The sequence below is a fragment of the Phodopus roborovskii genome, unplaced genomic scaffold, assembly GCF_943737965.1.
Source record: "Phodopus roborovskii unplaced genomic scaffold, PHOROB, whole genome shotgun sequence".
NCBI lineage: Eukaryota > Metazoa > Chordata > Mammalia > Rodentia > Cricetidae > Phodopus > Phodopus roborovskii.
The window spans coordinates 25,817,110-25,838,386 of record NW_026126434.1 but is presented as its reverse complement, the minus strand read 5'-3'; the positions used below and the strand labels follow the sequence as shown (position 1 = coordinate 25,838,386).

Here is a 21,277-nt window from a genome sequence, read left to right as displayed (position 1 = left end):
TTTATTATCACTTTGCCAGGCCTCTGTGGGAGCTGTAATCCTGGACGTGTCTGAAATGGTCTGGCATGTTCCTTCCTGTGAGCCCATGCAGTGTGTGTGTGCCATCCAGACCCTTTGGGAGGTATACAGCCCGTGCAGTGAAGTCCAGGATGACCTCAAATTCATTATAGAGCTGAGGATGGCCTTGAACTCCATATCTTTCTGCCTCTACCTTCCACCCAAGTGCTGGGATCAAAGGTGCACACCTTGCCAGGTGTTGGTGGCACACGCCTTTAGTTCCAGCACTTGGGAGGCAGAGACAGGCAGATCTCTGAGTTCAAGATCAGCCTGGTCTGTAAGAGCAAGTTCCAGGAGAGCCCCCAAAGCCAGAGAAACCCTGTCTCAAAAAAGCAGGGGGAAAAAAAAAGGAAGGAAGAAAGAAAGAAAGGAGAAAGGTGTACACCTCAGTATTATAAAGCATAAGTACCATTTTCATGAGTATTTATCCCTAGGCATGGGATTAAGATTCTGTGACAATGCTTACATACATGGCACTACTTTAACATTATAATATCACATCCTCATAGCTATAACTCTACTGTTTGGAAAGTTCTAGAAAAAAAAAACAACCTTCCCCTAGGTGTCCCTAGAATTTCCTACTTCTGTGTTTTTCGTTGTTATTTCTAAGTTTTTAAATTTGTTTCACTGTTTTTAATGTGTGTGTGTTCCTGAGTGAACTTACTGCTGGCTGTAGAATCAGTCACCTAGGAGACTGGAGAGGCACATCTAAGCTCAGTGTGCCTGTGAAGGCCCTGCCAGACAGGACTGAGGGGCAGTGACACACCCTGACTGAACAGCACCACCCTGCCACCATGCAGGAGTGCACAAGGCCAGGTGACCAAGATGAACAGGGGTTTTTCTTAACACCTGGGCAGAGGACGCAAAAAGCCTGACTAATTCAAGTAGTTAAAAAGAGTCATCTTGTTATGTTTGGTGGGGTATATTCAAGTTATTTTAAAAACCAAACCAAACCTATGGAACACAAGTGGAGAATATCCTTGCATCCCCGGTTTCTGGGGTGCCTGAGTTCCCAGTCCTGGTAGAAGTGGCCTAACCAGGGCTTCCTTCTACAAAGGAGGAAGGTGAAGTGACCTGGGGTCATAGAGTGGTGGGAGGTAAAGGTGGCAGTGTGGTCTGCCCTGTCCTTCCCATCACAGTGTGGTCTTACTGTCCTCCAGGCCTCCCTATCCTTTTCTGAGGCCACCTGACCTGGACCGCTGCGCCTGTGTACTGCTGAAGTCTGCTTCTCCCTGAACCTCTCTCACTTACGGCTCCTCCCCACCCTCTGTCTTCTCCCCTCTACACAGCTCTGAACTTTCTCACAAGCACCTCAGCTCTCCCACCTCCCACGACAAGAGGACACACAGGCTTATGAAGGCCCCAGCTTCTCCCCCTCGCCACTCCTAATCTTGTCAACAGTGACTCCTGGAACCAACACTCCAGCCCACTCACCCTGTGGAAACTGCTGTGTGCCATGCCATACTCTACCTTCAAGAGCTGCAGTGCATTGGGCTCTAGGTCACATCCTCCTGCTGGAGCTGTCCACCAAGCCTGTCTGGGTACCCTACACCATTGTCTTTCTGGATCAGCACCTTACCCTAGTCCACAGAGCCTTGTCCACGGTGCCACAGGAAACCTATGTGTGCCAGGGTCAGCTCACACAGTGTATATCTTGTATATCTTTCTCTGGCTACTGAGACACAACACTCCAGGAGGGACAGGCTCACCCCAGGAGCAGAGGGGCCTGCAGGGGGGGGGGGGGACGTGTCTCATGCAGGCTGGAGCTGTCCTCCCTATTTGCTCTGAGTCTGCTGCATGTCTGCTGTGGCCCTGGGAATTCTGAGATGAGGCTGCTGTGAGGCACCTTCTGGGCCTAGATGTTGTCTCTGGGGAGAACATGGATGGAGTCCTTCAGGGGTCAGGGCACACTCCAGGGGGGATCTGGAAAATAATTACCCCAAGCCAGCAAGTTTTCCAGAGTCTGTTGTCCTGGTTTTATTTTCACTAAATCCACATGTTGCTATGGGAACGAGGAGGCACTAGGATCCCAGAATCACTCACTGCCTCATGGAGCCTGTGAGGAGTGCCCAGCTCTCATGCAGACCCGGACTTGGCTGCTGCTGCTGGCCTGTGTGACCCTCTCGCAGCAAGCACATGGCCGGTTACAGTTCCTGGCACATGGCAAAGTGTGGAATGACTTGCACGGCCCTGCTCCTCCACTTGCTCTTTTATAGAAGAAAGTCTGCTCTTTGACTGTCCCTGCACCCACCTGCATCGGGCCATCTCAGCTACCCCTGAATAGCAGTCCACCATGTCACAGGACTTAGAGATACAAATGTCACCTGAAGTACAGGGCTCTTCAAGGGGTGCACTGCCAGGCAGAGAGGCTGCAGTCCCCGTAAGGAAGTGCTCTCTCAGTCTCTCCTAGACCTAGCATATGCGGTGCACAAAGCAAGCCCATCAGAGTGTGGTGCAGCTTCCTGAGGTGTGGGCCAGGCAGCCCACGTCAGCCCCTCACTGTGTCACAATTTTCTGGGAGACACCGCAGTCAGATGTTAAGAGCCAGCCTTTAGAAAAATGGCTTTTCACCATTAAGAAGGCATGGTTCAGGAGCTCTAAGAGCTTCTGTACTCTAGTGAGGATTTCCTGAAACCAGCAAATACGAATACTTATATACCTGGTACATATTCTCCATGGTGCCACATTTTATATAACGGTATAGACAGTTTGTTGAGAATTCCATATACCTAGCCACAGCCCTGGTGAAGAGCGGGACTCTGCACTTGCCTGACTCAAGCCCTCCTACCCCAGGAACTCTAATTTGGCTGAGACAGTATTGTTCCTTGCCTTTTTCCTTAGCCATTTTGTCATCTGTAGCATTTCTCCCGGCCTGAGGTGTATGTAAAGGGGGTCCTACTACATGGGGGCCTTGGTGTCCTTCAACACACTATGATGTACACCCAGCATGGAAGGGACATGCTGTGTTGTCTGCCATTTCTTCTGCGGGCAGTGAGCACTGGGTCCTACAGGGAGGAGGAGGAGCACTACTTCCTGGAGCATCACTTCCGGGAGGACAGCAGGGAAGGTGGAAAATCAAGTGTGCTCAGATAGCTGGACCTACAGGGAGCAGGAGTACCTAGAGCTGAGGGAAGAGGGCGCTTACCACAGCAGACACATGCTAATAACCCTCGGGACATAGCAGAGCCTGGCCGGACACAGAATCCTAACCTGCCTGGGCCTGGCAGCCTCATCCAGCCCTGTTTGTATCTGCCCCATTATCCTAAGCCAGCTGGACACTGGAGGTCATGGCAGAATCCACCACAGAGTTGAAAAGCTGTCATCTTAGATGCTCCAGGCTGTAGAGACTACGGAGGGGCTCTAAACCAGGACACCTTGTCCCCGTGAAAGCTCTTCCACTCTCAGGAGCCTGTGTGGGCACCCCACACCCCTGCTCCGAGGCATGCCTTCTCCGAAGACCTCCCCAGCAGGGCAGCACAGTGCTCAGCCTCCAACTGTAGATTTTGTGACCAGTAAATAACTAAAACAAACAAAACTTAGAAGCCAGGCTCTCCTGTGCAACTTACAACAGTAACGGCAGAGCATCGCGGGCCTGGGGTACAAGCACTCACCTGAAGGGAAACAAGTACTAGTCTAAAATGAAATCCCCCAGACTCATAAGGGAAGACCCGGCCCCACTGCCACGAGACAGCAGTAGAAGGCAGGGCCTTTGAGGGCCACACTAGGCTTAAAGGGGACCAAGGTGCAGGGCTCTGTGGAGTCCTCACAGGAAGGGAGAGGGAACCAGATCTCATTAACTCCCTTTCCAGGTATGTGCTCCAAGAAAGACCATGCAAAGATAGAAGGCTGGCCCAGCTCCCATACCAGCCAGACTGCACAACCTGGCCTGAGCTCTGAGAAACAAGTGTCTATCACGTCAGCCATACAGTGTGTGGGGCTTGGCTCCAGAAGTCAAGCTAAGATTGCCACTGAAGTCACCTGGCAGCTGAGCAGGGGCAGGCTGAGGAAACCCTACTTCTCCTCAGCCCTATTTATGACAGCATGCTACTGGCTCCCTGGGCCGACAGAACCGCGCTTTCCTGAACATTCATCCCCAGCTTCCTTTCCGTGGCCATGCCCCACGCATCAGCTCTACACTCCTGCCCGGGGACATCACTTCTCCTTTAGAGATATATCCCCAGGGATATATCTGCCCACCCAGCCCTGAGTCCTCCTCTGTCCCGACAAGCGACAGTCAGTCATATCCTTTTTTCCAGAGATATACAAAACTCTGGCAGTCTGCCACATCTTCCATGCCCTGGGAGATGCAGCCTGCTTGCTCCTCAAAGTGCACTCTGGGAATGATGGTTATGGATTCTATCCTGAAGCCCTGTTCATCATGTATCTTATGATTCAAGATGTTTTCCAGGTGTCAACACTATGCTGAGGCTTTTTTTTTCTCAGTTAATAACTGACCCTGGAAGGCAGCTAGGGAAGTTAGTCATCAGCCAAATGAGGTATATGACCATAAGAGGCTGCCCTCCAGCTAGGACCACCAACACTGTCCAGGCACCACTGAGTACCTGCAGAGAGCTGGGGGACACACCCTTAAGAGAGACCCTGCACCCTGTTTTATAGCATTGTGATAGGAAAGGCCTGAGAAAGAACCACTTTGAAATCCCATGACCAAGGCTCTTTCCCTTTGCTTTGGTCACCAGCCTCCTGACCTGAGAATCCCCTCCTTATAACCATCATCATGGAGTTCCATCTAGGCATTTACGCAGAAGATTAATCTTCCTGTGGGGACGGGGACTCACTGCATTAGAAAGACTTTGAACAGAAAATATTTTACTTTTGTTATTTGTACAGATAAAGTTAAATGGTAAATATTAGAGCTCAGTGTTGCACAGATGGGAGATCAGTGGTTACGAGCCCCTCCTGCTCTTCTAGAGGAATCAAGTGCAGTTCTCAGCATCCATTCAGGCAGCTCACAACTGTAAGCCGGCTTCCCTGTAGCTGCAGATGCCCATATGAACAGTTATACACAAAATTAAAAAGGAGATGAGTTTAAAAAAACAACAATTGCAACTTATTGGTCAAATTAAAAAATTATGAATTTGAAAACAAAACATTAAATGCAAATTCAAATTTGGTTTTGATATAACAGAGAGACAAATGGCCTTATGACCTGGCATCTACTTACCTATTTATTCGGGTTTTAAGGATACCCTGCTAGTACAGCCCCGGCTTACCCGGTGCTCACTCTGTCCCCAGCCTAACCTTGAGCTCAGAGCTGTCCTGCTACCCTGCCACCCTTATGGCCTGAAGTTTAGATGTCTGTAAAAGTATCAGCTGATTTACTATTCCGAAAATTTCAAGTTAGTTTTGGAAGCAGGAGAAAACACTTGGGGTCCGTTTATCAGCTGGTCCCTATAGGAAACACACTGTAGGGTCATTATTACCCTAAAGAAGTAAAAAAGGCAAAATGGATCTAAATGACAATGCCATTTCCACTTTTAAACCTGTCCTTGAAGCACCAGACATACCTGGACATTTTCTGGAGAAAGGATGCTCGAAAGTAACGGGCACAACTGGGCCAGTTCTACTATGTGTGGGTCGGGTGCAAAATGACAATGCAGAGAGAGGTCTGTGTTTTGGAAGCAGGGGATACCCCCCTCCACCCCAGCATGTCTGCCATGCTCTTCAGTTTGCTACCTAATGTGTTTCTCCTTCACATGTGGGAACACCCTGAGGCTAGTGCAGCCCTTGAATTCTTCAGGACCCTATGTGCACTCAGACTCACAGGAGTCACCCGCTTGAGAAGAAAGGGCAGGAGGCCAGCATGTGAGACCCATTGGTGTGGACTCTAATGCCAGCAGGCTTTCCTTCTATAATATAGCCCAACAGTGAAAACACCAATCACAGCCAGAAGGAGCCTAGAGCACACCCCGAGCGCACAGGCTCCCATTACGGCACACCCATGAACCAATCCTGAGAAGAAGCAAAAAAGACCAGGGTACATGGTACCCTGCATGGTACCACTGCAGTAATTACTTCTCATTTTCCATCTCACTGTCCCCATGTCTTTAATCGGAGCCTCCGGAGGTGTGTACTGATGTGGAATGGTGATCAGGAAGACAGTGACGGTGCACCAAGCCAACAGCACAGCTCAGGGTCTCTTATGCTATTCTCACCCAGGCTGGCGGAAGACTCCGAGCAGCAGCTGTTGGCTTTCTCTTGCCAGTGAACAGAACCCTGACAATGGCATCCCCTCTGGATGAGGGTGGGGATTCCTTTATAATGAGTTGCAGTAACAACAGACCATTACCAGGCAGGGCAGAGAGATCCACTTAACCGGGGTGTGGGATGCAGTGGTTACCTGGTTATCACGAAACAGCACTTCTCAGGAGAGAGCCCTTACCTCATTTGCTGTGTTGTGTGTTCCGACGATTCGGATGAAGGAGGCAGGCTGTCTTTCAAAAGTGACTGACTGCCAGGACCTGAGAGGAAACACAATAATTTTCCTGGTTAGCTGGTACAGCCAGCTTGGCTGACAGTTTGGCAATGGGTCATGTCAGCTCCTGTGCCAGGAGACCCAGTCTACAGGGAGAGGAGGTTGGGGGTAGGGTGGGGCTTCCACCGTGATGTCGTGGAAGAAGGCAGGAAATGCACTGTCCCATTTGGGAGCCGGCCATCTCACCTGAGCAGGTACCACTACTGTGTGTAACTGCCATCAAAAACAAAGCAAGACTGTGGACACGCTTGCCTGGTGACAATCAAGTGTGGTGGGGTTTATATACAGGAGTCCTCACCCACAGCGTGGTGCCCCCCTCACTGGCAGAATTAGCAGAAGTTCAGCACAAATGTCAACCCTGAGTCAGGGGTGGGCGCCTGCACTGGAAGCTGTTGGGAGGAGAGTCCTGAAACAGGGTAGTGGGGTGGCTGGGTGGGACAGGGTGGGGTGGGTCCTGTGCCTGAGCTTGGAGCTGCAGGGCTCACTGGACCAGAGCTGGCCCCTAACAGGTAAGTGCCCTGCAGTCTCCAGCCTTTCCTGCTCCCAAACATGGCCCCACAGGGCTTCCTTCCTTTCAGGACTAGCCTATCTCTGAGTGGCTTCCAGAGTGGCTTCCAAATCAATCTCTATTTTAGTTTATCCCCCTCCCCCCCCCCCCGCCCTCCTCTCTCCCTTCTCTCCTTCCTTCCCATGTATGTGTAGTGTGCATGTTGAGACCAGAGGTCAATGCCAGGCATCTTCCTTTACTCTTTCCACCTTATTGTTTGAGATACGATTTCTCACCAAGCCTGGAGACAAGATCTGTCACTGAACCCAGAGCTTGCCTTTTTCAGAAAGACCAGCTAGCTGGCAAGCTCTGGAGATCCTCCTGACTCTCTGCCCCTCCTGCAGCACTGGAGCTGCAGGCACACACTGCTGATGGACCTGTCCTTTAAGTGGGTGCTGGGATCCAAACCCCGCTCCAGCTTGCACAGTGAGCATGATTCCCACTGAGCCATCACCCCAGCTGCAACCCTGACACCTAGAAGCTCACCTAGAAGCCCACATGGGTGCAGGAGGAGCCCTGCTCCTGGCCTGGCCCTCCTCAGCTCATGAGCATGCACACTGTGACTGCGAACTCCGGGACAATCTATAATCCATGTGAGCAGCTCACAGTTGCGCCGGCCCTCCTCCCGCACTGTAGAAATGCCAGCTGCTGTGAAGCTGTTTCCAGTAATTGTCTAATTACCAAGGAATGCTAGCAAAGGAAATACATGTATCTGCAGTTTGTTTTTCCCATTTGGCTTCAGGTGTTCTATCTTCCTCCTCACTATGCACCTCCCACTGAGACCGACTCTCCGCTGCCCGGACACCAGTCCTCTTAGGGTCATTAAAAAGTCATTACCATCCTGTGCACAAAGGCTTGCCTCCGGAAGCAAGTTTTTGAAAACAGAGTAAGAAAAATCACTTTCTCTGTAAAAACACTATTACTCACACTTAGACAACCCACCTGCCCATCCCCCATGCATGCCTCTCTGCCCTGCATCTCAGCAGGGTCTCCTGCTCTTGGGGTGCCTGCCAGACAGGAGACAGTCTGTGGGCAGGAAGGTCTGCAAGGCTGTGGGGGTTCTAAAGAGTGGCTGGGGAAGCAGACTGTGGGAGGCATCAGAACTCTGCCTTCATCCTAGGACCAGGACACACACAGGAGCCTGTAACCATCCCTGGGTTTGAGAGGAGGGCGGGGAAGGCAGGAGACAGAGCAGGGGGTCTTTCTAGCCTGCACCCATCACGGTTCCAGAGACTTTAGATTTAAGGTAAGGCTACATGGGGGACCTCTCAGGCCTCATAGAGCACTGGACACTTTGCTTGTGGGCAGGCCAGCATCAGACCCAAGGCCCCTGCCGCCTCTGCCACAGTTCGTAAGTGGGTCTGCCTGGAGTGTTCTTGGCACACAGGTCTCGTTACTGGCAGGTTCCTGGCCTTTTCTCTCCCACTTAGGCTTCTGCCTGGCCTGGGGCTCGGGGCAGGGCAGCAGCTGAGCAGGAGAGAGCCTGAGTTTGTGGAGTAATAAGATCAGAAGGTCTCAATTTAATACTGCTCCTCCATTACATTGCATTAGTATCTAATCACATTAGAGTTCATTTTCACTAACACAGCCTGAGAGTTGAATATATGATCTCATTTCCAGCAGAACTAGACACCAATCCAAAGAGCAAAGTAGAAGGAAGCTGCCTGGATGGGGATGATCACCCCCACCTCCTCCCCTCCCCACTTCCCGGAGTGTGATCCCCAGACTTTGTCAAAACCACTTCAAATGATGTCTTGTGAAGAAATGGACAGCTTTGGAACACCATCTGAACCACTTGTCACAACTGCAGTGTGACTCAGGTCAATGCTCGGAATAAAGTCTCACAGAACCAAGAAGGCCAGCACCAAGGACGCTGTATCAGCCAAGGCTGTGGCCATTCCTGTGAGCTTTGGAGATGGCTGCTCAATGGCCAACTTGTCAGGCACATCTCAGGAAGGGTCAAGGGTGGCTCTGGAATGGCAGATTACCTAACCAAGCCAGTCTGATGGACAGCAGTCCCTTCCAAGAGTAACCCTTCACCATGAGGAAAACTAAGTCCTATGGAGGTGAGGCAATCCATTCTCAGGAAAGCTCCTTAAGCTCAGGAAGTGAACAACTCAAAGGCTTCAGGAAGTCCCTGAAACTGACCAGATTCAAAAGGTTTCACCCTCCCCAAGTATATAAAATCAGTGAGAACTTCTCAGACACTCAGACTAGAAGACTCAGCTGCCTGGTAGAGAGAGGCTCAGACCAGCTCAGCTGTCTGAGAAGACACTGCAGCCTGTTATCTGCCTGTGGCTTGCCCTGTCTCCAGGTTCCCTTCTGTGAGCTGTCATGCACTCCGGGGTGGGCTTTGGTGATGCAGTTGTCTGAATCACTTCTGATCCCATAAGTAATCCCTCATCCATGCTGCTATAAGTAACCCACAAAACTCACTGGCTCACAAAGCTGGACTTCCATCTTTGGTCTGTCGCTCTCTAGGGTGAGGAGACGTTTGTTAGTTCATGTCTCGCTAGGACAGTACCTAGCATTATATAGGCTTGGCTGAAGGATCTGAACAGGAGCAATAGGTGGAAAACAGATATGGTCTTCATTCTGAGATTCATTACATGTCCCAAACCCCAACTACACCTGCAGTTCTAACCCCTACTCTGGCTCTATAGAGACACAGCACACTTCTCCCAGCTGCCTGTGGAATCCTCACTTGAGGACACAACCAGAATGAGGTCTTAGTGATGTCCACTTGGGGTTTCATGGGACTCCTATGTGTTCGGGTAAAGTATGGGATGACTGCCATGATGCTGATGGCAACCCTGTATTGGGGCAGTGAGTAACAATGCAGCTCAGGAAGGGGAGAAACAACTCCTACGAGCTGTCCTCTGACCTGTACATGCACACTGCTGACAGGCTGGTATGAGTAACACAGTGTGTACAGTTGGTTGGTAGTGTGTACACACACCCATGAAAATCAGGCATTGACCTCACCTGCTGTGAGGAGCTAACAAAGGCCACGAAGCAGGAAGATGCGAGAGAAAGCGCATGCCATTGTATCATCAAATGTGTGTTCAGCACACAGGCTGTGATTCGGGTAGGGTAGACTCAATTTGGGCCTTGGAGCTGGGCACCTAGGTTTGAATCTCAAATTGAATCTTTTTGGTTTTGGTGTTTTTGTATTTTTGAGACAAGGTCTCTTTATGTAGTCCTAGCTATATGTGCTATCCCTAGAGCTTAAACCAGGCTGGCCTCCAGCTCACCTGCCTCTGCCTCCTAGGGTGCCACCACACCCAGCCCTCAATTTGAACTTTTATTAATAAGTTTCTCAGCCTGTCTGGGCCCTTTGTCTTCTCATCTACAAAGTAGGAGTAATGACTGCTGTCTAAAATATGTTTATGAGGACTTAAGCACAGCACAGAAAGAAACACCCAGGACAGTGTTAGCTTTTACTAAATGCTAAAGAAGGATGAATATGGGCAAGCCAGACTGCTTCCCTATGCCTTGTCTATGAACCATCAAGTTTGGGCACTAGGATGCCCAAGGATACTCCATCAGCAGCCCCTCCTTTGAGGCAGGCAGGCAGCTGGGTTTCGGAGGAACTAAACGTATTGATGAATGCATTTTTGAGCCTGCACCTGCTGGATGTCCAGGGATCCATGCACAGACAATGTAGCCCTGTGGCATGTATAACCTCACTGGGGAGATTAACATTCTTCTACACACTAATTAGTGAACAATACAAATAGCACAGTGGTCCCAACACACAAACTGGTGTTCTAAAAGTCCCTTCATGACTTGTGTGACACTCGCAAGTGGGGATTAAGTTAGGAAAACAAGTAACTAAAACAATCTTCCTATAGCCCCTGTTGAGGAGTAAGCATTACTAACCATCACCCATACCAAGTCAGAGCTCTGAGCTGGAGCACCCAGTGTCCATCAACAGGAGTGAGAAGTGTGGGTAACCATTACTCTACCTGAGACAGGACAGCATAAGGAACCTGGTTGGTTGCCAATGCAGGGTCAACAACAGAAGCAGGACCTGACGACAATCAGGTGTCTTTTTCCACCAAACGGTACAATGGAGACTTCCAAATACCTCTGCAGGTGGAGCACCAGCTATCTCCTGGCTCTTACTCCTGGGCCCCACAAGCTACTGAACTGTATTCTAGGGCTGGAGATCATAATGGTCTGAGCCATGGGGCATGTGCACAAAATATGTGTACACATGCACACACAGAGAGGACCACACGGTGGCTATAGGAAAGTGTTTTCTCCCTGAAGTCTCATTTACTATGTGTTATGGGTGACTGTTGTATAGTACTTACCATTAAGGTTATGTGCCCAGGAGTGTGTGCAGGAGATCAAAGTACAGTGGCTATATGCTGTTGGCTATTAGCATGCCTTCTTTGATTATATGTGTGCATTTGCTAGGGCTGGGCCTGAGCTGTCAGGCAACGGCTCTCCCATTCAGCTGTGCCCCATCCCTACTACTGGTTTCTTCTCTGCACACACTAAAGAGGCTCTGTAGCTTCCTCCAAAGCCAGCACTCTCAGAGCCAGATCCAAGGTCAGAAGATACCCTAAAAAGCCAGGCCCAGGCAGGTGGCATATATTGTGTGACATCACACACAAGACTGAGACAGTATGCACAGACATAGGGATATATACAAACTACACAGTGTCTGCAGGCTTCTATACCGGAACAACAGTATTGCTACAGGACACCATGTGACAGGAAACAATACACCCCAAACCAGCAGGGACCTATATGCCAATTGTCCTTTGTTCATTATAATGACATCTCTATAACACTGGCCTTGTGGAATTGGCTGCTCCATCAGGCAGAAGGTGTCATGACATATTCTAAGACCCCATAGAAAGAGAGAAAGAAGTGACCCCTATTCTGAGAAAAACCTCAGTCTATGCCTCAAATACCTCAATTTTTATTCATTTAACTCAATAGACTCCTCCCTCTATTAAAGTCACCCATGTGCAGAGCTACCCAAATTCCTAGAGCTCATATTCACCCCGCAACTCTGAACTTTTACCATGTAGTAAAACTTCCTTCCTCTCAGCTTCTTGCCTGTCTCTGAGTTCTTTTTATGTTGGTGACAAGAACTGGGAATTGGTGACTAAAGAACTCTGAGATCTCCTCAGTCCTCAGCACTCACATGAAGTAGAGTGAAAAGGGCCAAAGAAAAATATCCTGCCCCTGACCAGGGCACCAATCCCTGTGCTTGCCCCAAGGTCAGGCTGCAGAATCTCACCAATCCCTGAGCTCAAAGTCCCAACAATCCTGAGGTCTCCTGAGTTTGAAATAATGCCAATCCCTGCGCTTGCTACAGAATCAGACTACAAAAATCCACCAATCCTAGCCACCCTGGAAAGCTCCCTCCCCTCAAGAAAACATATATAAGCTCTGTGCCCTGTTCAGTTTGCTGCTGCTTCTCACCCTTCCCAATAAATTTCTTGAGTGATTTTTGTTATGGGGTGTGACACTTTTGCTGGAGTGGAGTCCAGGTGTAACAACTTTTGCAGGAGCAGAGTAGAGTGAAGTGAAACAGAACTATCACCTTTCCCATAGTGGAGCAGAGCTAGAACAGTGTGGCAACCTGAGCAGCTGTAACACTTAACTACTTTGCTGGAAAACTCTGTGGGAGCAAAGTTGTTATGCTTGCATTGGGAAAACCTTTCCCTGGAGCAGAACTGTAAGCTACTATGTTTATGGTGACCCTGTGTATTCCTTGGCTCCCAAATGCCATGATATCTTTCCATTTGAGCTGCAATGATTATACACCATTCATGAAAATGTCCATGTTTCTTAAATATTTTAAAATATCCTAGAAATACGTGTGCTAAATTTGAGCCAGTGATAGTCTCTGCAGAGAGCAGAGAAGGGGAATACTGACAGGAGCAATGTCAATGTTAACTGCAATATTTCATGTCTTTGATTAAAACTAAAAAGTACTTGGAAGTGTGTGTTAGAAATATTAACAACGGTCACTCCTGGGCAATGAGAATGGAAGCCAACATTATATGATTTTTTATTCTGTATATCTTAAACAGCTTTTGAAATAGAGAAAGGGATTAAAACAGTATCTATTTATGCAAGAAAGAACTCACTGTATAGTGGAATTAACTTAGTGCAAAATACATGACTCTTTGGGGGTGGAACACTATGGATGGGTGCGATTTAGGTGCTGCTGCTCTTGAACAAGAACAAGACACTGAGAGGATTTCCACCCAGCTGTCCCTTGTGCTTCCTATGCCAATGGTACCTGGTCTTCTTTGCTCTGGTCTAAGCAGAATCAAAGGCAGTGATTTCTACAGCAGGACTGTGAGACCTTGTGAACACAGTTCAGGAATGCAATGCATTCAAGTTGATCCCAGTTAAAGGTGCACCATGGGCAAAATACAACAGTGTGAGTAACTAAGGGAAGTGCTGTGCAGATTACTCAGATAAGTAGGGTCTCCCTGTAGAGGCAGCTGAGCCTCATAACTCTGAATTTGTAATGGAGAGGGTCATGCCTGGGTCAAAGAGCATTCCAGTGAGAAGACACCAGGAGGCATTGATATGCTATCTTGATGGGGTGGCAGGTGTCTCCCAGTGATGAAGTAGCCCCTGCTTGATGATGGTGTTCACAAATCCATCTGCAGACAGAAAACCTCTGCTTTCTCAGTGTAAGATATTTAAAGGTGAATAATACATCAAGCATCAGCAAAGAGTAGATCATTGTACTGAGCATAGAGGCTGAAAGCAAACAGAAGAGAATGGCTCAGAAGATGTGGATATAATTTAATATGTAGGAAAGCTTGAGGGGGGAAAGCCCCTGTTATCAGAAAGAAAAAACAAAAAAGCATTACTCCTCTGAGACAATAAAATGATACAAAGAGGACCCTTTGAAAACAAAACAACAACAATAACAAAACCAGTGCTGTAAATTAAAACCACCAGCTGAAATTAAACAAAAAGGTCCCAGGATGACAGAGACAAAGAGGAGAGTCACTATTCAGTCAGACACGCCTCTGAGAAGGAACAGTAAATACCAGCTAGGAAAACACAAAGACAGGTACACAGGGTCTTCCCCAGGTACAAAGGTCAGAGGCTTCTGGGCCACCAAGTCCCCCATAGCACATGGGAAATGAGGAGCAACCATACCAAGGCTATGGTTCTGAGAACCTCCCCAGTGTTCCAGAGACTCTGAGGAGAGACTGGTGATTTAAGAAAAACAGCGAGTGAGAAAAAGACACCATGAGGCAGGGTTCAAGCAGAGGGATCTGTTATTATTTATTAGGGGAAGGGATCATAAAAGGGGAAAGAAGAGGGGAGAGGAGAGAGGAAAGGGGGAGAGGGGGGGGGAGAGAGTGGAACAGAGAGAGGGAAAGAAAAAGGGAGGTGGGTGGGGCCCTGTTAAAGGGGAACTCAGTGACTGTGCACAGGAGGTGTCTTAGTGGCTGCAGCTGAGGGCGGATCCTGTCAGAACCCCAAGGACAGGCCAGTACAGATGCCTGAATGCTGACACCCAGGTCAACTGGTGATGGAATCAGACTGACTAACATCAGAGGACAGAGGAGCACTTCATCCCCATACTGACTAAAAGCCAGTCCCCAGCCAAACTGCAAGGCAAGTGAGAAAGAACAAAGTCACTTGCATTTAGGTGTACGTCTTAAACAATGTGCCTTGAAGGAATTACTAGCAAGCTACTAGAAAAAGATGCTCAGCCAAAGAACTCAGCTCCAACAGTGCAAAGTCATGAGATCCAGAACACAGAGCATGTAACAGGGCAGAGGAACAGGAAGGTGGGTGATGGGCTGCAAGTCCCCAAGAGTGCTGTGCAGCAGGGCTGCCCTGGGAAGGCTTGAGGAGAGCAATCAGTGTTGTTCATACAAAGGTAAGTGGATGAATCCGGGGGAAGTGCCTTGAAAACAAGTAGTTAACAGGCACAGAAAAGTAGGTAACTTCTATCCTCCAGGACACGAACAGGAGCAAAGGTGGCCACAGTGGGCCACACTGCTTGGTTCAAAGCAGCTGCAGGCCCCTTAGTGCCAACCTGACTTCACAGACAGCGAAGCTGCAGTCTCACACAGCAGGGATAGAGGGAGGAAGGGCAACAGAGGGAACTGAAACTTCCAAAGCAGGAAGGCAATGGAGAAATTTGATAGTGAAGAAATAGCAGATCAATACTTTTAAAAAATAGTTAATTTTCTTTGTATGAGATTTTTGCCTACATGTATGTCTGTGTACCACATGTATCTGCAGTAGCCAAAAAGCACATCAGATCTGCTGGAAATGCAGGTACAAATGTTTCTTAGGCACCATGTGGATGCTGGAGACAGAATCTGGTCGTCTGCACGAGTGGCCAGTGCTCTTCGCTTCTGAACCATGCTCTGGTCTGTATGACAGTTTAGAAATGTCACAGTGTGGACCAAAGAATAGCAGGAACGAGCATGTTCACCTGATGGTCACAGACCAGAGTTGACACTGGACAAGTGGGCTCAGAAGCGTTTTGAGGCACTGCTAGAGGAGGAGAAATGTGAACTGATGAAGGCCCAGCTAGTTAATAGTACTGGTCCCTCAAGCTAGTGGCCCCACTCTTCCATGGAGGGTAGGCTCCCACTCTGAAAGCAGTGGGAACACAGGCTACACTGTAGTGCCCCCTCTGGATGGACAGAAACAACCTGGCTAGACAGCGGCACACCCCTGTTCCCCACAAGGACTAGGCAAGCAGGACAGAAAGACATGGGGGGGGGGCACGAATTTATTTCTAAATCTCTGGAAGAAAATGGGTGAGAGGAAGACATCTAAGTTTTTATTCTGAAGTATTTTAAAATGCATTCTTTCTTTAAATATATCACCTTTAAAAATTGTACATGCTTTCTAAAATAGGAAAAAGGGAAGTGGTTGCCTTTGTGGGGAACCTGGGGTTAGGAGGGGTGAACAAGAAGGGGTTGCTGCTTCTGCTTGCTAAGTCCAGAGGTAATAACTGAATGAGAAAATTGTGGAAATGTACAAATTTGATTGAAAAATTTAAAAACAAAACAAAAACTAGCAGAGTCAAGAGAGGATGCTCAGGCAGTGGTGACGAGGACCAGGAAGGGCTGGCACATTTATTTACAGCCTTGGAGAGCAGGGCTAGAAGGCAACCATGAGCCTTTTGGGAACAGTTCTTGAAAAGGGAAGAGATAACAGAGGCTGTCTCCCTGTCAGATGAGCTTCCAGGATGACAGTAGTGGCCTCCCTAGTCCAATGACACTGAGATGTGACAGGTATTAAGGCTTACAGTAGGCATGGAGACTCAGGGAGAGATGTCTCTGATAGTTCTCTATGAGTGTGCTCCTTGTGCTGATCCCACAAGCTGCCTGCCAACCCTCTACACAAATGGTGCTTACTGTCTGGATATGTGATGGGCCAAGGACACACTCCTCTCTTTAATCATATCTAAGAGATGATCTACGGCCCATCGGGGTGAAGAAGAGAGGCGTCCACACTGGGTGAGGCAGGAATCTGCCTGCTCCATCAGCCTTCACTGATCTGCACCGCTCTCCAGAGGTGACACCGGAGAGTATGTCCTCCTCCCAGACATCAAGCCCACAGTTCTCATTCTAGAGAGCTCCAAGGCCTGGATGTCCAACACCACCTAACACTAGGCCCATGAGCAGGTCTGGGTCTAAGTCACAAGTCCTCTATTTTGTTTGACACTTAACTGATGTAACAGCTATCTCAACTGCCCAGACTTCCTGGGCACTCTGGCCTCCATCCATCCTCCATTGTTGTCTCTTCAACAACTATTTGTTAAAAGCCTTTACCTGCCAGGCTGAGGGAAACTGGGATGAATCTACTTGATTCCACTACAGACCCCAGGTGGCAGGGAATTGCCCTGGGAGCCCTGAGGCCCGTGCTCACCAGGACTGGAGAAAGTACACAGACCTATTTTGCTCATTTCCTGGTTATTTTTACAGGTTGAGTTAGCATTCATTTATAAATTGGGAGATGTTCCATTAAAATACAGTGTTTGGTTGTTTTTGAAAATTAGAAAATCCAGCATCAGGGCAGCTGCAAGTGGAACATGGACCCGAGCCCTGGCCTGTGGAGCCTTTACCTTGGAGCCTGGCTGCTTTATTCTCTTAGTCACAGTTTAAGGAGGCACACAGTCAGGGACTCACCCGAGTAGGTTCAAATGCAAACATCGGACATCTACAACTACAAGGTACCATAGCTCAGCATATTTTCTTAACAGAGAGTGTCTGTGTGTCCGTGTCCGTGTGTGTGTGTGTCTGTGTCTGTGCACATACATGTGTGCTGTATGTATACATACTCCCCATGCTTCCTTCCCCAGCTTTTTTTTTTCTTGGCCTCAGGACACATGCAGATTGGTAAAAGCATGCCACTGAGCAGGTCTTAGGTCTTGAGGCCTGCTTTGAAGCCATTCATCACCCTGATCACATATCAAAAGCCAATTCTGCACCAAAGTCAGGCCAAATAAAGCTGAGTCCTGGAAAGGGGGGGGGGGGGTGTATGTTTGGTGGTGGTGGTGGTGGTTGTTGGGTGTTATTTTTGCCTCCTTGGGGAATTTCACTGTGTGGACAGGGTGTAGGGTTTCCAGGAGGGATCCTTGCCCAGGGGCTAGGTGGTCAGAAAAAGTGGCATCCTAGGGATGCCTTCTGCTTGCAGATGCACAGGCACTTACTGCCCTAACACATTCTGGCCTTGGGTTTTACCTCCTCTGCTTGATCATAATTTTCCCTTTTAGAGGAGTTTCCTCTCAAAGAAAAGGTCAGGACCCTCCTGCCAGCTCAGCCTACAAGCCCACACTGAGAGCTTCTAATGCCTGTGGCAGTTCCAGAGAGAGAGAGCGTCCAGGGACATTGGTGGAGTGTTTGAATGAGCATGGGGGGGGTGTCTGTTTTCATACTGCACATCCCACTCAGCTGCCCACCCCCAGTTCCCCGCTCCCTCTCTACCATAGAGCACTCCTTGATTCCCCTAAGGGGACGTAGTAATTGATGATTAGCATTCCAAAGCTTGGCTTACATCCTGCTAGCCCGTCATATTTAATTACATTTTAACTATATTCGTCTTCGATAATAGCACGAACATAATTTAGATAATTATCTCACTCTCTTATTCTCTGACTCTGTCTGTCTCACTTAGAGCTCTCTGCTACAAAAATCACTTTCTCAGCTCAAACACATAAACAGACACTGGAGCTGAGGGCCTCCCTCTCCCTGCAGCCACAGCTGTGTGAGTGTGCAATGAGCTAGGGTATCATGCAGGGGGGGAAGAAGAGGTCTGCTTCTGTCTGCACATTCATGTCTGTGTAAAACTAGCAGTGGGAGTGTGTGTATGTGTGCATGCACGCGTGCACACACACGCGTGCATGTGAGTGCCAACATGGATGTGCATGTGTGCACTTGCCCAGGCAGCAGCTTTTATGAGACACAAAGAGGAGGCCTAGTCAATCAAATGAGCATCCGCAGAGCACCCTCCTGGTCTGGTATTGCTTTCTTAGAAGGTTAGTGGCTTCCTCACAACCAAGTTCTGTTGACACACTCCTACGTGTCTGCAGACACTTGTGCAGAGAGCACTTCTGTCATCGGGTTTCTCTGTCAGGTAAGGAGCAGGGAACAGGGACTCTGCCATGGACCATGTGTTTTGAACACACACCACTGCACATACAAGTCCTAGGGTCTCCAAAACATCATAGGCCACCCGAGTCCCCACCTGAAGGCTGGCTCTCTTTTCCCCATACAGGCCTGGAAACTGAGGAGAAAAACCTCAGAGTTTCTAGTAAACTCTGTCATTGTTGAGCTCTCTTTCAGACTTACATAGTAAAATTCAGACACCAAAGAAGATCCTGAACGAATAAGGGAAAAGGAGTTCAGAAACACCTTCTATGGGGCTGGAGGATGGCTCAGGTAGTCAACACTTGCCTTACTAGTATGAGAACCCAAGTCTGGATTCCCAGAGCCCACACAAAATACTAGGTGTGGCGGTCCACACTAGTAAACCCAGCACTAGCATGGCAGTGACAGGCAAAGTCCTTGAGCTCATTGGCCAGATAGTCTGGTCTATTTGGCACAATTCCGGGCCAGTGAAACACTGTCTCGAACTAAAGGACCAACAGCTGAGGTGTCTGACTTCCACATGTATGCACACATGTGCCTCCCACACAATCACATCCCTATAAGGAACGGCTCCCATCTAAGCTAGTCTTGTTCAGAGTTTAGGATTTAGACAGGGTCTGAAACAGACCTCAAGAAACAATTTACAAGGCACAGCGATGGAAGGAGAGTCACCGCCACTGCACTCTAGGGTTTGTCCATGTCTTTGGACAATGTGGATTTTGCATTTAAAGAATTCTCTTTGGCAGGGTGGTGGTAGCACACGCCTTTAATCCCAGCCTGTGGGAGGCAGAGGCAGGTGGATTTCTGAGTTTGAAGCTAGCCTGGTCTACACAGCTAGTTCTAGGCTGCCAAGGCTACACAAAGAAACCCTACCTCGAAAAACCAAAACCCAAAAACCAAACCAACCAAACAAAAACTCCAAACACCACCAAAAAATTCTCTTAGGCCTAATCTTGCCGATGTTGAAGGATTATCTACTTGCTGGTAGTCAGTCATCCTCTATGCCCGCAGAACATAGAAGCTAAAACTCCTTTTCCCTCTGAAGATCCTGTACTGTGGGACATTTGGGAGGTAGAACAGGAGAGTGTATCACTAAAAACTAAGGGACATTCAATACTTCAGAGTACACTCCAGAAATCAGTGTCTGAATCAGCATCATGCCACCAACAATGGTAGTCTGGCCTTTCTTTTGCTGTGTGCTGGTATATTCAACCCAGGGAGACTCTTGTGCATGTGTGTAGGCAAGTAATCTACCACCGGGGCTAAGCCTTTGTTTATTAAGACAGACTGTTGCTATGTACCCTGGGGTCTGGGCTCAGATCTACAATCTTCCTGCCTGGGATGACAGGTGTATACCACCAGGTCTGACTGTTCTCACATGACTGCTCACATGACTGGCCTAAAAGTGACTGATGGGCGGAAGGGAAACAAGTGATGTGTGGATGAGCTGTAACCTCTGCCCTGGAAAACTTAGGAACCACTCAAGGTAGTGACTGGAGAAGAGGTCATGGGCTCTTGTTTCTGGTATGGCCCTCCAAGCAAAGCAGAGTCCAGGAATAACCCCTCAGACCAAGATTCTCCCCTAATACACAGCTCTAGGTAATCAGCCCCCTTCCTTAGGCCATGATAGCTACATAAGATGATTAGGACTTGGAGGAGGTATGCCCACTCAAAGGGCCCATGGGGCTATGACTTCTTTCCTATGTGCAAAGCCCCTACTGGGAACACATACACTTCTTTGAGCCAGGCCTACACTGGCCAGCCTCAGTGGCTGGAGGAGAGCAAGGCAGGACCTTTGGGCCTGGCCTTGCACAGGCTCCACATACTTCTTTGTTTCATGCCACTTATGAGGGACCATCCTAGGTTTGCTCCCTCTGCTTGGCTTAGGAGGAGCCAGGTTTTTCTGAAATGTGCCTGAAATCTAGTAGCAGACAGAGTCTCAGTCCCCACTGAGAAGGGAGAGAACAAATTCAGTCTGTCATTGTCCATTGAGTTTGCTATCCCTGGCAAACAAAGTTCAATCAAGGTAACGACGAAGTAACGGCAGTGTCTCTTTTCTGCCTCCTAACTCTTAAGAGGCCACTGTCTCTGATGAGTGCCCTCCTCCTCTCCTTCCTCCTCCCACCCCTGGCTTTCCCAAGACATACCCTTCTCCCAGACTCATGCTGGTGATGTGAGAACCTGGGCAGGAGCCAGTTTATAAATGTTATGAATGTGACTATTTCATTTCCCAGTGTTTTAAATACTGAAGGGATTTGGAGTGCAGAGAGGAACAAATGCCCCAAGTTTGGGGTTTTAAAATACAGGGCTGCTTTCATGGGAAGGCACACCCTACAGCCCATGCCAAACAAAACCCTGCCAGAGCTCAGAAGCCATCCACAGTATACCCACTAAGCAACTAAGAGGCCTTCTAAAAGGACTGCCAGGCCTTTTCACAAGCAAACCTGATCAATTTTATAACTAGAAATTACACAAAGGCCCTGTGGGTACTCCAGAGCTGATAACACCCTAGTGCTCAGGACCTAACATGAAGGATAGTCAGTAAAAACTTAAAAACAGACT

The 21,277-nt window shown here is 48.7% G+C and overlaps 1 protein-coding gene across 2 annotated transcripts in view; it reads right to left on the bottom strand.

Moving 5' to 3' along the window:
• The window catches only part of Btbd9 (BTB domain containing 9), a 342,942-nt gene that overhangs the window by 3,656 nt on the left and 318,009 nt on the right, over window positions 1-21,277 (bottom strand). For both annotated transcript variants that reach the window (XM_051187069.1, XM_051187068.1), the window contains exon 10: window positions 6,458-6,536. In XM_051187069.1, the coding sequence (XP_051043026.1) occupies window positions 6,458-6,536 (79 nt within the window). The remainder of the gene's footprint in view (window positions 1-6,457; window positions 6,537-21,277) is intronic.